Source organism: Halichoeres trimaculatus, unplaced genomic scaffold (assembly GCF_033239565.1).
Source record: "Halichoeres trimaculatus isolate MK-OKI-2021-1 unplaced genomic scaffold, fHalTri1.1 fHalTri1_scaffold_1, whole genome shotgun sequence".
NCBI classification, from domain to species: Eukaryota; Metazoa; Chordata; class Actinopteri; order Labriformes; family Labridae; genus Halichoeres; species Halichoeres trimaculatus.
The window spans coordinates 31,474,179-31,487,034 of record NW_027437179.1 but is presented as its reverse complement, the minus strand read 5'-3'; the positions used below and the strand labels follow the sequence as shown (position 1 = coordinate 31,487,034).

Here is a 12,856-nt window from a genome sequence, read left to right as displayed (position 1 = left end):
CATTTTAACATAAATTAGATAAGCTGAGAAGGAATAAAGCTTGAAAGAATATATAAAACTAAAGGCAGGTTAGTTGACATTCCCATTACCACAACAAGTAACAGTTGTTTAAGGCCAAACTGCATAAAATACATACGGATGGCTACTAAACTACTGTATGAACTGAGTTTGTTGTCACATTAGCCTACGGATATGTTGGGCTGCAAGCGATACATATAGCCCGCACCTCACAAAATTACAACTTTGCATGTTGTCACGTCTCAAACAACAGCGCTACGTAACTGTATTGATAAATACCATATCAGATGAGGTATTTTCTACATGGTACTGGATACTACCCGATGAGATAAGGCTTATCTCATTGCGTAGTATCCAGTAAAAAGGTGATTTTAACAAAGAAAATCTTTTCCAAAACAACTGAGATCAGGAGAAGCTGGGGGAAGCTTTCTCTAAATCATAAGAATCCAAAATCACAGGTCATCAAAAGTTCGAGAAATTTTCTCAGAAGGGTTAAGAAACTCTTATGATCTAGAGTGAAATATTTTGAGATGCTGGAGCTTTTTCCAGATCCTCACGCTGGTCTGTGATGAGTGTGACAAACAAAATGATCGTCCAACCACCAGGTGTGGTTATTTTTGAAGGTTCAGACCCTGAATACATTTTCAAACCAGATGGACTATTTCTGTGACGGATATATGGAACTGTCTGTCTGGCGTGTCAGATTAGTTTGTTACAGTCGCAAGGAGGAAAATAAATATTCCTGGATACTTTTGGAGTCAAAGCTTGAATACCAATAAAATTTAATACCTCATAACATTACAATTAAGACTTTTTAATACTTTTTAAGGGCCTTAATTTTCCCACAAGTGATTTATCAACTTTTAATACTTTTTAAGACCCGGCGGACACCCTGTTTATCATTAATTTCCTTGCTTAGTGTCCTGTTTGATAACCAGAAACATTGCTAACCTGTTGTTCCAGATGTTCTTGAAAAGGTTGAGGGCTTCCTGTAGTCTGTTGGTTTGATTGTCTTCTCTGATCACCATGTTGTAGCTGCTACTTGCCACCACAAAGATGATAGCTGTCACATCTGTGTCGAACATAAACACAAACATCAGAGGCGAGGATTTACACACCAGCGATGGAAAAAGCTACCTCATACTCATACACTCTTAGTCACCTTTATCATAAAAACAAACACAAACTACATTCATACATCAAGCTAATCAAGAAAGTAAATGCCTGAATGCAAAAAAAGTCTCCAGTTTGTAAAATATAGCAGCTCCTTGCGTACCGTTAAAACACTGGATCCATTTCCGACGTTCATCCCTCTGACCACCAACATCAAACATACTATGAGACAAAGATAGGCACAAGTTTAATCAAAAAAACAGTCAGCAAGGGCATGAATACATTAAAATGAAGAACAAAAACAAATAAATGAGTCATGTTTAAAACAGAGTGTCGAGTAAACTGTCAAAATCAAAATATATTCAGTGATTACTTACTGGAAATTGACTTTGTCTATTTGAAATCTTGTCTCGAAAATCCCAGATGTCAGTACTCTGCATCTCAACAGATCCTGAAAAAGACAATGAGCCAAAGTGTTAAAAGAAACAAGAAAACAAAAGTTACAGACATCTTAAAGGAAGAGAGGAGATGAAAGAAGATGACAGAAAACTTAAAAAAGGAAGATCACAGGAAGTATACAGGATAAAAGGGACAATAGACGAGACCATTAAGAGAACAGGGAGGAATAATTTATATGTTAATGATATAACAGAGAAAGAAATTACATACAAAGAACATTTACTGCACTTACAAATAAAAAAAGGTTCTTGTGAATAAGAGATTAAATTAAATCATGACAACTATGGATGCAAAATACATGTTAGCCTGATTTTAGTCTGCTAGTTTATCTTTGAGTCAGATTCTGTGTGTGTGAAAATTATGGACCTCAACGTGCCTTTTAATATTTCTAACTTCAAAACAGCATGAATGCTACTTGTAACGTTACAACTCCATTGCAGCGCAACACATCCTCTAGATACAAAGATAAACTACTTTTCTTTGTCGTGTTAAAATGGGTCAAAGCAGAGTTGTTCAAAACATAAACAATAACTCCAGTCCATCCAGAATGCCTCTGTCACGACCTTGAAACTCAAGCAGCAAAGGGAATTCAGCTTCCTTACAGAAAATCAAACAACCAAGAACAATCTCATCAGTGGAAATGAGTTTGGGGTTGTATGTTGAGAAAAAAAAATAAAGCTTCAATATAAAGACAACACTTAATTGTCTTTAATCTTTTATAGTACAACCTGTTTTTTTGAAAACCGGGGCACTGTATACAATTAAAATAAAAACCACTTTTCAAGTATTTAAAATTAAAACTGAAATAACCAAAAAATCAAAGTGAGCTCTTAATTTTTTCAGAAACATATTTCAGTATCAGCATTTGATATGCTGAATTTGGTTTCTGCCAGGGATGCACCAATCCTGATCCTATTATATATTTTATACAGCCCTTCAAAGCTGGATCGGGTATTGGTGGGGAAGGATTGATCTAAACTTGACACTAAATTGTGATTTAGTCTGCAGGGTATAAAAGTTTACAATTTAGTAGTAATTTATGTAAGTTCTGAAGCATTGCTTTTTTTTTTTTTACCAAACTGCTGGTAAAAATTTGAACACTGAATAGTTAAAATTATTATCAGCTTCAATATTTCATTATGTTCTAATTTTTTTGTCTTGTACTCAAAAACATTACCAGTCTTGTCCCACAGTACGATAGGGCTGTAAAATTAACTATAAAACTATAAAATTAAGCAACAAAAAAGGGCAAAATTTTCAAAATGGATAAAAGTTTGTGAAAAAAATACAGAGCTTGTGCTGCATTTATTCTTCCGGTTGAATAATTTGAAACTGTGGTCAGTTTTTCCTGGCACATTGTTGGCATTTTCTTTGGTTCATAAAATAAAGGATTAATAGATTCTATAAAATATTTGTTGTTCCATAAAAACACTGTATATAATTCATAAAAGTAATAAAGATCAACATGGATCATTGTGTTAAAGTCATTTTTCACACTCACCTGATCAGTAGGTGTGTAGTCGTGCTGTCGGACGGTATCGATCCGGTCTAAGAAACTGCAAAAATAACACAAAACACAGCAGGTTAGCTTTAGATAATTTAAAATGTAATAACACCACAAAAAAAACCACATATTTATCAAACATTAAAATTGGGGTCCCAGCTTCTTTATACGCGCACACACCCACATACACAAACACCCCAGGTACATCCTGGTACATCTGTGGAAGCAGGGTAAAGATGAAGGATGCAGCTCTTTGGTCAACCACCAGGGGGTGTGTGTTTTAATTCACAGAGAGATCAGAGGCAGCCGGTCTGAGTCACCAGCAGCCGTTTGCTCTGTCAGACCAGAGGAGCCTCGTCAATGGAGCTGCTGTAGTAGTACTGTGCACAGACGAAGTGTGTGTGTGTGTGTGTGTGTGTGTGTGCGTGGGCGGGTATGCAGGCCTACAGTGAGTTCAGATTTACACGGCGCCGGCCTGAATGCATGTTAATTGTTCCAGAGAAGTGGCCTACATTGTTGCTCCTTTTTTAAGGTGTGTGAGCCGCTGTGATTTTTGCAGGATGACTGTGTGAGGGTCACCTGCTGGAGGTGTGTACGGGGACAAATCAGGACTCGCACGTCACTCTGCTACAAAGGCTTCAGACACATTTGGAATGAAGAAAATTTAAAGTCAAAATCTGCTGCTCTTGATTTTTATGTGTGAAGTGCACAGACTCAGACAGCTGGCCGATGTTAGAGGAGTTTAAGACACCTCTGATAAACTCGACATAGAAAAAGACACGAGCTGCTTTGCTCTGACTGTGGAAAGAGGTTTGTGCCTTCGGCTAAAGCAACTAAACACTGACAACAAAGGAAAGTTAAAGTCTTTCTGAAAAAAATCTGACAAGGTTAGCAGATTTAAGTTTAGTATAATACAAATTAAACCAAAAAAGAGGTCAAATAATAACGTTACTAAGGGGTAAACTACCAGCCTGACTGTATTCTATACTCCACTGCGGTCAAAAGTTCAATCTTAAATCAGTCTGCAGATAAACAGGAAATGAAACAACAGCACATGGCAGTCAAGTGAAGGTCAGGGTGGATTTCTCTTCTTATACCCATTTATTTATGTACATACTATTTTCTGATTGATTCATCAGACCCATAAAAAACAGCTTGTTACGAGACAAATCAATCCTACATGCTCTGTGGTAACAACACGGCAGAATAACAAAAAGAGAACACATTTTGACACCGTGATAACCACAGCCTCGAAGATTAGCTGCATGATCAAAATAAAAAAAGAGATCAACTTATCATTACAGGAGCATCAGGCAGATATAAGCAGCCGACAAGAGGAGAGTTGTAAAGACTAAATGGTTTAACTGTTAAAACAACATTCAACGGTGTATTATTTATCTTTAAATACATTTACTCATTTTGGGACTGAGCTCATTCATAAGAAGCAGTAGAAAATGCAAAATGTTGACAGGAACATGGAGGCGCAAATTTTTTTTTTTAGATAAGCAAATATCAGACAATAAAATGTATTTATAAAATATTACGATTTTGGCTTGTTAATAAGACGTGTTTAAGAAGCAGTAATTTGCACAGAAAAAAAAGAGTGAATGAATTAGCTAATAAATTTGATAAATTTGATAACACTGGACAGCTTTTGAGAATTCGGTTATACAGGGTATATGCTAAAATCCTGAGGTTGATTTCAATACCTTTTTTAAGACTTTTTCAAAAACCTTTAAAAGTTTTAAGACTTTATCGCAACTTTAAGTTGTTGTTGGCATCCACTTTTTAACAGTTGTAGTTTACATTTTTACAGAAATGATGTAAGCTAAGGAGGAATAAAGCTTGAAAGAACAAATGAAACTAAAGGCAGGTTTATCCACACTCCCACAACAAGAAACAGCAGTTATTCAAGGCCAACTTGCTGAAGAAAATGAGAAACTGTTTAATTATTTTTAAAATTTAGGACATGCCGGAGATTGTGTGATTTTCTTTAATGTTGTATTTAATTTATCTTTATGAAACTAGAAATGACGTTAATTTATAGCTGGTGTTTATACTGCTCACAATCCTTATTGTTGTATTTTATTGTAACTGGAGTCTTTATGTATCTTTTTTATTTTATTCTTTTTTGTTTTTGTATTTTTCTACTGACTCCATCGATTTCTGCTTTTAACACAACATTTTTCCAGTTTGGGATCAATAAAGTAACTCTCTTCTTTTCTATTCTATTCTACGTTAGAACTTTATTGGCTGAATGTTTAACGTCCCAATCAGGGGACAGTTGCAAGGAGGAAAATAAATATTTATGGATATTTTTTGGGTCAAAGCTTGAATACCTATGAAACTTAATACCTCATAAAACCACAATTAAGACTTTTTAATACTTTTTAAGGCCCTGCGGACACCCTGTTATGAAACCATTTTAACCATTAGTTTATTGGGATCCAAGGTACAGATTTCCCATTTTGTTAGATTTCTGTGTGTGTGTGTGTGTGTGTGTGTGTGTGTTATTACAGATCATCTGCCTACCACACTCACAAGCAGAAAGAGAATCTGCCTGCTGGTGGCTACTTCTCAGGGCAAAGGTATGTGACCCCCTGTGAGATAACCAGGAATGTAGCAGGCAGGGGTGAAATGTGACAGGAGGGCTGCAGGTAACACACTCACACTCACACACACACACACACACACACACACACACGAGGAACAGGGGGCTGGGACTGTGGGAGCTACACAACTGGAAGCACAGACAGGAGATGAGCAGGGAAAAGGCTCAGGACAAGAGAGACCGAAAGAGGAATAGAAGAGTTTGGGGAACAAAGAGACGCTCACATATCTAACAAATGACACACTGAGGTAATTAAGCAGCTGATTTCCACAGCTCAAACCCTCTGCGATAGCCTCCAATCATCCCCACACTGAGCCCCTGATCTCACAAATAACCTGAAGTGACAGAATCGAAACCTGCAGCTCCACAGTGACAGAGTTAACATGGCTGCTGCCGCCGACATCTGCCGAGGCCAAACTCTTGTTTATCTTCAGCGCTGGTCTGAGGCGACGACACGCCCAGGACAAACACACAGCTCAATTTTTAGCAGTTCTCCCTATTAATAGGAGAAGTGCCAATAATAACCTCGCAGAGTAAGTTGAACTAAATAATAGTGGCTGCCCCAGTAACAGAGAAGGCTGCGGTGTTATGTTTAACCTGTCAGGATTATTCTGGGGCTGCAGACACGCTGACTTCAACTCTGGAAATACACACACAGCTCTTGTCTGGTGAGTGAAAATAACCGAGTATTTACAAGAAAAGAGTATTTTTAACTTCTTAGGCAGGTTTTTGTCTGTTTTTTATCTTTTTGGCTGGGTGGAAAATACAACAATTCAGGGATATTTTTGCTTAAAAAATAGATTTGAAAAACTTCGAGATACATCTACAAAAGGAAAAAAAACACCTCGGATGTTCATGTTACAAACCCTAAAAAAAGACAAGGTTATTAGATCTACTTATGCATATTTTTGTCTTTACCAGTCAAACCCAGCACTTCTTCCAAGAATAAAGTGGTGCAAAAATATTTTATGCAATAAACTAATGCATTTTTTTAATGTAATAAAATTAAATATTTTCTTTTTTTTTAACTCCCCAAATTCAACCATCCTTCATTCTGTGTTTTCGACATGAGACGCAGCAGCGTTAACATCTGGAGTGTTCAATCTGGTAACACTCCCATAATGCATTCATCCTGTTAAAGTGGCAGCATTAAAGACAAAGGATTACCCAGATTATGGTCTAATACTGCATACATCTTCAACCCTGCATGGGATTAGGTCACTCTGAGCTGCAGACTAGTCTGGTCTGGTCAGCGCAGATACAGTTGGATTACAGATTATTATGAGCTTCTTTTGCATTAACTACAAATGTGTGCTTAAAAGCACATTTTAAAATGACCTGATTTTTTTAAACCTTGGTGTCACTACACTCAAGAAAATCCTAGCTTTTGTTTTGTTCTGCTTTGTTTTTTTAACCCAGTAATTAATTTTTCACCCCAACTGAAAAAATAAAATGTTTTCACAGAGTTGAAGTTTTAACATGGGACATGCTCCAACAACAACAACATCTGGGACTTTTGCCCTGATTCTGACACACCAACACACAGAGAGCTACGTCCCCAAAACGCCTCTCTGCACATCTCCCAAAGTCCATTTACGTCCTTCAGATCATCAACAAGCTTTTCATTTTCATGTTTACTTAATCAACTTTCAAAAGAGTGTGAAAATAATTTCCGAAAAAAACACCACATCTTTTTCTATTATCAGAGGAAACTAATTTTGCGAGAGCAGAGAGATCGACTGAAAGCTGAGATTGAAACGGAGCAGTTGTTGGTGTTACATAAATAAAACCAGGCAACAGGTAGGAGGGTTAAAAGAGGCTCTCCGAAAGAAATCTGTAATGACTCACAGCTAAATTAAAAATACTTTTTGCTTCTTAATATGGAGGTACAACCTGGGGGCATAACACAGGTATTTCATAAAGCTCTCATGACTGTTGAGGCTTTTAGTAATGAGACAAAATCAGAGCAGATGTAATAAAATGATTTGACTGGATTTTTTTTCAAGTTTACAGATGTATTTTGCAGCAGATAAAGGGAATAAAGATTACGGAAAGTGTTTATCTGCCATACTGAGCATACTGAACTAAATTGCAAAAAAAAAAAGAGCAAATAAAGAAAAAATGCAGAAAACAAAAGCAGACAGATTTCTTTTAGTTTTATCCTGAAATCAGTGAAAAATGAAGCTATGCTAGCAAAGAAAACATGGAGCCAGAAAACAATCTCTGGTTCCTGCTTTGAAGGGGAAAGATTGAGTCCAGGACGACTGGAGAGGCTTCAACGCTTCTTTTTACGTTTCAATCTGCAAGAAGATCAAATCTAATGCTGCACCCACCGACCCTTCATAAAACACACACAGTCTCTCTCACACACACACACACACACACACACACACACACACACACACACACACACACACACACACACACACACACACACACAATGTCCAATGAGAGAGAGATAGAGAGAAAGGGAGAGGAGGAGGAGGAAAGAAAAGAGAGAGGAGGCTGTGTGTGTCTGACATTACAGCGCCGCTCCAAAAATAGCTCCCCGGCGCCCTGGCCTCCAGCTTGGTTGTCATGGTGACAGAACCACAGGCGCTATAAATAGACAATCGGCTCCAAATCTTGTGCGACTGGAGTGAGGCCAGAAAGAGGGAGAGACAGACAGACAGGGAGAGAGGGAAGAGAAAATAAAAGAGAAAGGAGGAGCGGGAGAGGTAAGGCGGGAGAGAAAGAAAAAAAGAAAGAAAGAAAGGAAGGCTCATCGAGCGACAAAAGAGAAAACAAGGAACGACAGAAGAGAAAGAAAAAGCAGGAGAGAGAACAAAGAGGTACAAAGAGAGATAGAGAGAAATGCAGGGAATGAAGTGGGAAAGAAGGATAGAAAAAGTGAGAAAACTGAGAAGAGAGAATTGAAGAACAGAGAAAAAGTGAAAAAGAAACCAAGCAGGAAAAAGAAGTTAAAGAAAAAAAAGAATAAGAAAATCATAAGAAAAAAAATAAATAATTCAAGACAAAAGAAAATGAAGTTGTAAATTAAATCTGTGCATAAAGAGAAAAAGACTAAAAGAGACAAACTAGAAAGAAAAACATTTAAGAAACAAAAATAGAAGAACAAATTTTAAACTTAAAGAATGAAAAAGAGGCATCAAGAAAAAGAGGACAGAAAAAGCCACTGAGGTGTAAACAAAAGTTTTAAAAAGTAGAACAAGAGACTTTGCAACATGGAAGAGAAAAATGTAATAATAAAAAAACAAAAGGTAAAAATTTATGTGGAAAATCAAGGTTTTTTTAAGGAAAAAAAAGAAACAATTCAAACATGAAGAGGAAGAGAAAAAATGATTTAAATTTGATTTAGAATAATGTTTTAAAAGAAAAAAAAGAATGAATTGAGAGGAAGGAGAAAATAACAACAAAAGAAAGCAAGACAAAAACATGGGGCTTGAAGGACACAAAACCAAAGAAACAAGGAAAAGCAAAGAAAGGAAAAAGAATTGAATCTCTTAATAGGAGCACTGACCTGCTGCACAGCAGCTGAACATTGAAAACAACACAATCACTGAACACACACAGCATTCAGAAAATCACAATACAGTCAGATTACAGCAGCAGTGCCTGTAAGCCGTCTGCAACTTTCAAATGAGCCTGAGTCATGCTATCAGCATGGAGAGAGCACATTCAGCATCTCAACATATTCAGACTCACTTCAAAATAAGTATTAACACGAAACAACCCTCCCTCCTAAAAATCAGTTTGTCTTTTACCCTCTCCCTCTCTCTTTATGATGAGTCAGAGTCTCAATCTGAGCCATTTTCTGTCCCTGCAGAAACACCACTACAGAAAAAGACAGAGAGAGACAGAGAGAGACACACACAGACGGAGAGAGACGGAGGCTTAAGGGAGAAGTAAATCAGGACTCCAGCACATGACGGCACATTATCGCATTATCAGCAAATAATAACTGAGATCAAACATTATCGTTCTTTTGTATTTACTTCTAGGCAGTTCCTTTGTGTCTTTTGGGCGTGGTTTTCATATGATTTATAATGTGTTTATATCTTTCTCATTTACTTTTATTTTGGTTTATTTGTAAAAAAAAAAAAAAAAAATTAATGAAACAAATGTACAATACTGGACATACTTAGACTTTCTGTAACTTTCTTCACCTCAACTTCCAAAGAGATGCTCTTTTAGGGGATGAGTCATGATTTTCAAACAGTCAAAAAGTTGCTAACTTGTCTTCAAAGATTTGATTACAACACGTGACCATTTTCTCATCTTATAAATGCATTTCTACATTATTTTTAACCTGAGTGGAGCTTGTTGTACGACCACATAGCAGCTGCTCGCTAACTGCCAGCTGATAATAAAAGGACAAAGTATCACTGGTTGTTGTGGGTTATGTGAGCAAAATGTCTAAAAAACCTTCATCTATTAAAGATGCTATGAGAAGGATCTGATTTAATTGCACTCCCTCGCCACCTTGTGGGCGGAGTCTCCACACACTGTCATGTGTGTTTGTTTTGGAATTAAATGGAGATTGGATCAAAACAAATTTTCTTTGTTCAAGACAACTTTTTCCTGGATACAACGTACAGAGGTAAGGTATTTGTCAGTTCAGTTACGTAGCGCTAGGGTTTGAAACGTGACATCAAGCAGACGTAACAGCCGGCTATATGTTAGCCCTGTTGGCTAACGTGACAACAAGTAAACACTATCAGTTTGTAAGGAGTTTAGTAACAGTCTATATTTAGCGCAGCTGACAGTCCGGTGCTCTGAGACATGTCCGTAAAGTGTAACGTTAGTAAATCCTGGTTAGCTATGTCCTGTCAGTCATCTACCAAGCACAGCTAACGTAACCTCACTCTTCATTTTATTGATAGACTCTCAAGTTTGAACAGACCACTGCAGAATAACTGCTGAATGTGGGCTGGAATGAACATTATCACAAACAGTTTAGCCACTGTGTTATAGTGATACATCCCAAGCTAAAGGCTAATTAGCCTTTAGCTTGTACTGTATCACTCTGCTGTTTCATTTTCTTCTGCTCTTCTGTCCTTTTTCTGTCTGACAGTTAGGCTCCTGTGTCCACCATCACTACAAAATTAATCACAGAAATTGTTTTTAGAAGAAAAAAACATAGATTTCTGTGTTTTATCTCTTTTCAGTTCTAAACTTTGTCAGCTGGTGTGGTGTTGTCATAGAGACCTAGAAGTGCTGTAAATTAATCTGGTCCTGGTTGACCCGACCCAGAAGTTCATAAGTAGCAGTTTAGAATAACTTGTAACCAGCAATATTGGTACTGATAATCTCATTTTAAAGTGTGGATTGCAATCAGGCATATATCTAGAAGGGAGACTTTTTCAAGATTACTTTCAAACTCCTCACAGCCCCTTTAAGTTTGAAAAAAATTAGGGGAAACAAACAAATGCATCAAAAAAATTCTGCTCTGGCAATAAATGATAACTTAAAAATAGGGATGCATGATATTGGATTTTTGCCGAAATCCGATATGCCGATATAGTTTGTTTGTTTTTTTCACTGTAAAGAAAGCTGAGTCTATCCTGTACTGGAATTTATATGTTACTCTAATTGTGATGATCTTATTTGTTTAAGAAACACACATAAAACAAGACAAAAAACATTTGATTTTACCATAAATAAGAAATGTATTATTTTTTCAAACTCAAGACATTCAGTATTGAAATACAGAAAAATAATTTCTTTAGATCACATGAACTTTAAATGTTCAATGCATTTTTAAACATAACCAAGTTGCATTTGATTATTTTAGAGCTACTGTAACAACCTGGTGACAGACACAGAGCTCTGCTGTGCAAATAAATGAAGTGCTACATTTTATTTAAGGAGCTTATTTTTCAGATGGAAAATAATAATAATCCTAACTGAATAGCACCTTATCGGCTGTGCATATCGGCAGAAATGTTCATATCTGCCGATACCGATAAACGTGTTTTTAAGCTTTTATCTGCCAATACCGATATTGTGCCGACAATATCGTGCATCCCTACTTAAAAAGGGTCTCTCTTTTGCCTTCTCATGGCAGCAGGTTAGCATTGATATTTACAGTGCATGAATGTAGCATTTCAATCTCTGAATTGGCAGATGTTATACACAGTTTTTTTGGTTGGTGGAGATAATGAAAATGTATTGATTTTTCATCAACTGAAACTACGCTAGAATGTTTTAGCTCCCTGCTGCATAAAACCCCCTTCAAACTCAATGTCCAGCTCTCGGGAGGCTTGTCGTGAGCTATGGTAGATCTTTGGGTTTGAAGGCCGCCCCTCCAATGTGGCGTGAACCAGTCAGAAGATTCTGATGTCATTATTTCGGCAAATCTCATTTAGATCTCATGCTACTTTAAAAATGGGCCATTTTGAGCAGTTCACGGACAGACTCTACAACTTGTGAATCTGAAAATCTGCACATTTCATATGGACATCCAGCATTGCATATCCATATCCATTTCAAAAGTACAGGAAATCCAAATACCTCTCTTTGACAGTGGTTTGAGCTTACACACATTCTCATCTAGAGACAAAGATGAAATCTAAAACAGCTGCCATCATTAACATTGTGTCAGCGATGATTTTGTTTGCTTCCACAGGTCTTACAGAGGCATCAGTATTCATTTCAGTTTGTTTCATAACCAGAATAAAAAAACTCCTCACTGGAGCTTTAATGTTTTACGAATAATTTCCAGCTTGGATCCATGAGCAGAGACACTGCTGAGACAAAACCCAACACTCCACCTCAGACATGATAGGACGCAGTAACACTGTACTGACAAAGCCACTTTGACATCATGACGTCTGTTAAACTGGATTTACTGACATGTTATAAATGACTTAAACATGCCCAAAAAACAAAACGTGTGTGACTGTAAAGGGAGCCAGGAAGGTTTTATAAACTAATAACGATGACAAACACTTCACGGAGGAGCATGACAGAGCAGAAACACAGCAAGGGAAGCTCCAATGACTTCCTCTTCATCAGACAGAGACAGAAAAGCATCACCGCCCCGTCAACTTGTTCTTCTCTTTCTTTATTTTTATCACGACACGATTAGGATGATATAATTGATGTTTTACGAAAAGAGAGAGGCGGGAATGTGTGGGGTGGCCCTGACT

The 12,856-nt window shown here is 37.1% G+C and overlaps 1 protein-coding gene across 1 annotated transcript in view; it reads right to left on the bottom strand.

Moving 5' to 3' along the window:
• Window positions 1–12,856, bottom strand: part of LOC141791240 (guanine nucleotide-binding protein G(s) subunit alpha-like) — a 35,151-nt gene that overhangs the window by 4,163 nt on the left and 18,132 nt on the right. Inside the window, exons 6-9 of the mRNA XM_074671523.1 lie at window positions 3,092–3,146; window positions 1,509–1,582; window positions 1,295–1,353; window positions 970–1,090 (exon numbers count right to left, since the gene is read on the bottom strand). Coding sequence (XP_074527624.1) covers window positions 970–1,090; window positions 1,295–1,353; window positions 1,509–1,582; window positions 3,092–3,146 — 309 coding nt within the window. The remainder of the gene's footprint in view (window positions 1–969; window positions 1,091–1,294; window positions 1,354–1,508; window positions 1,583–3,091; window positions 3,147–12,856) is intronic.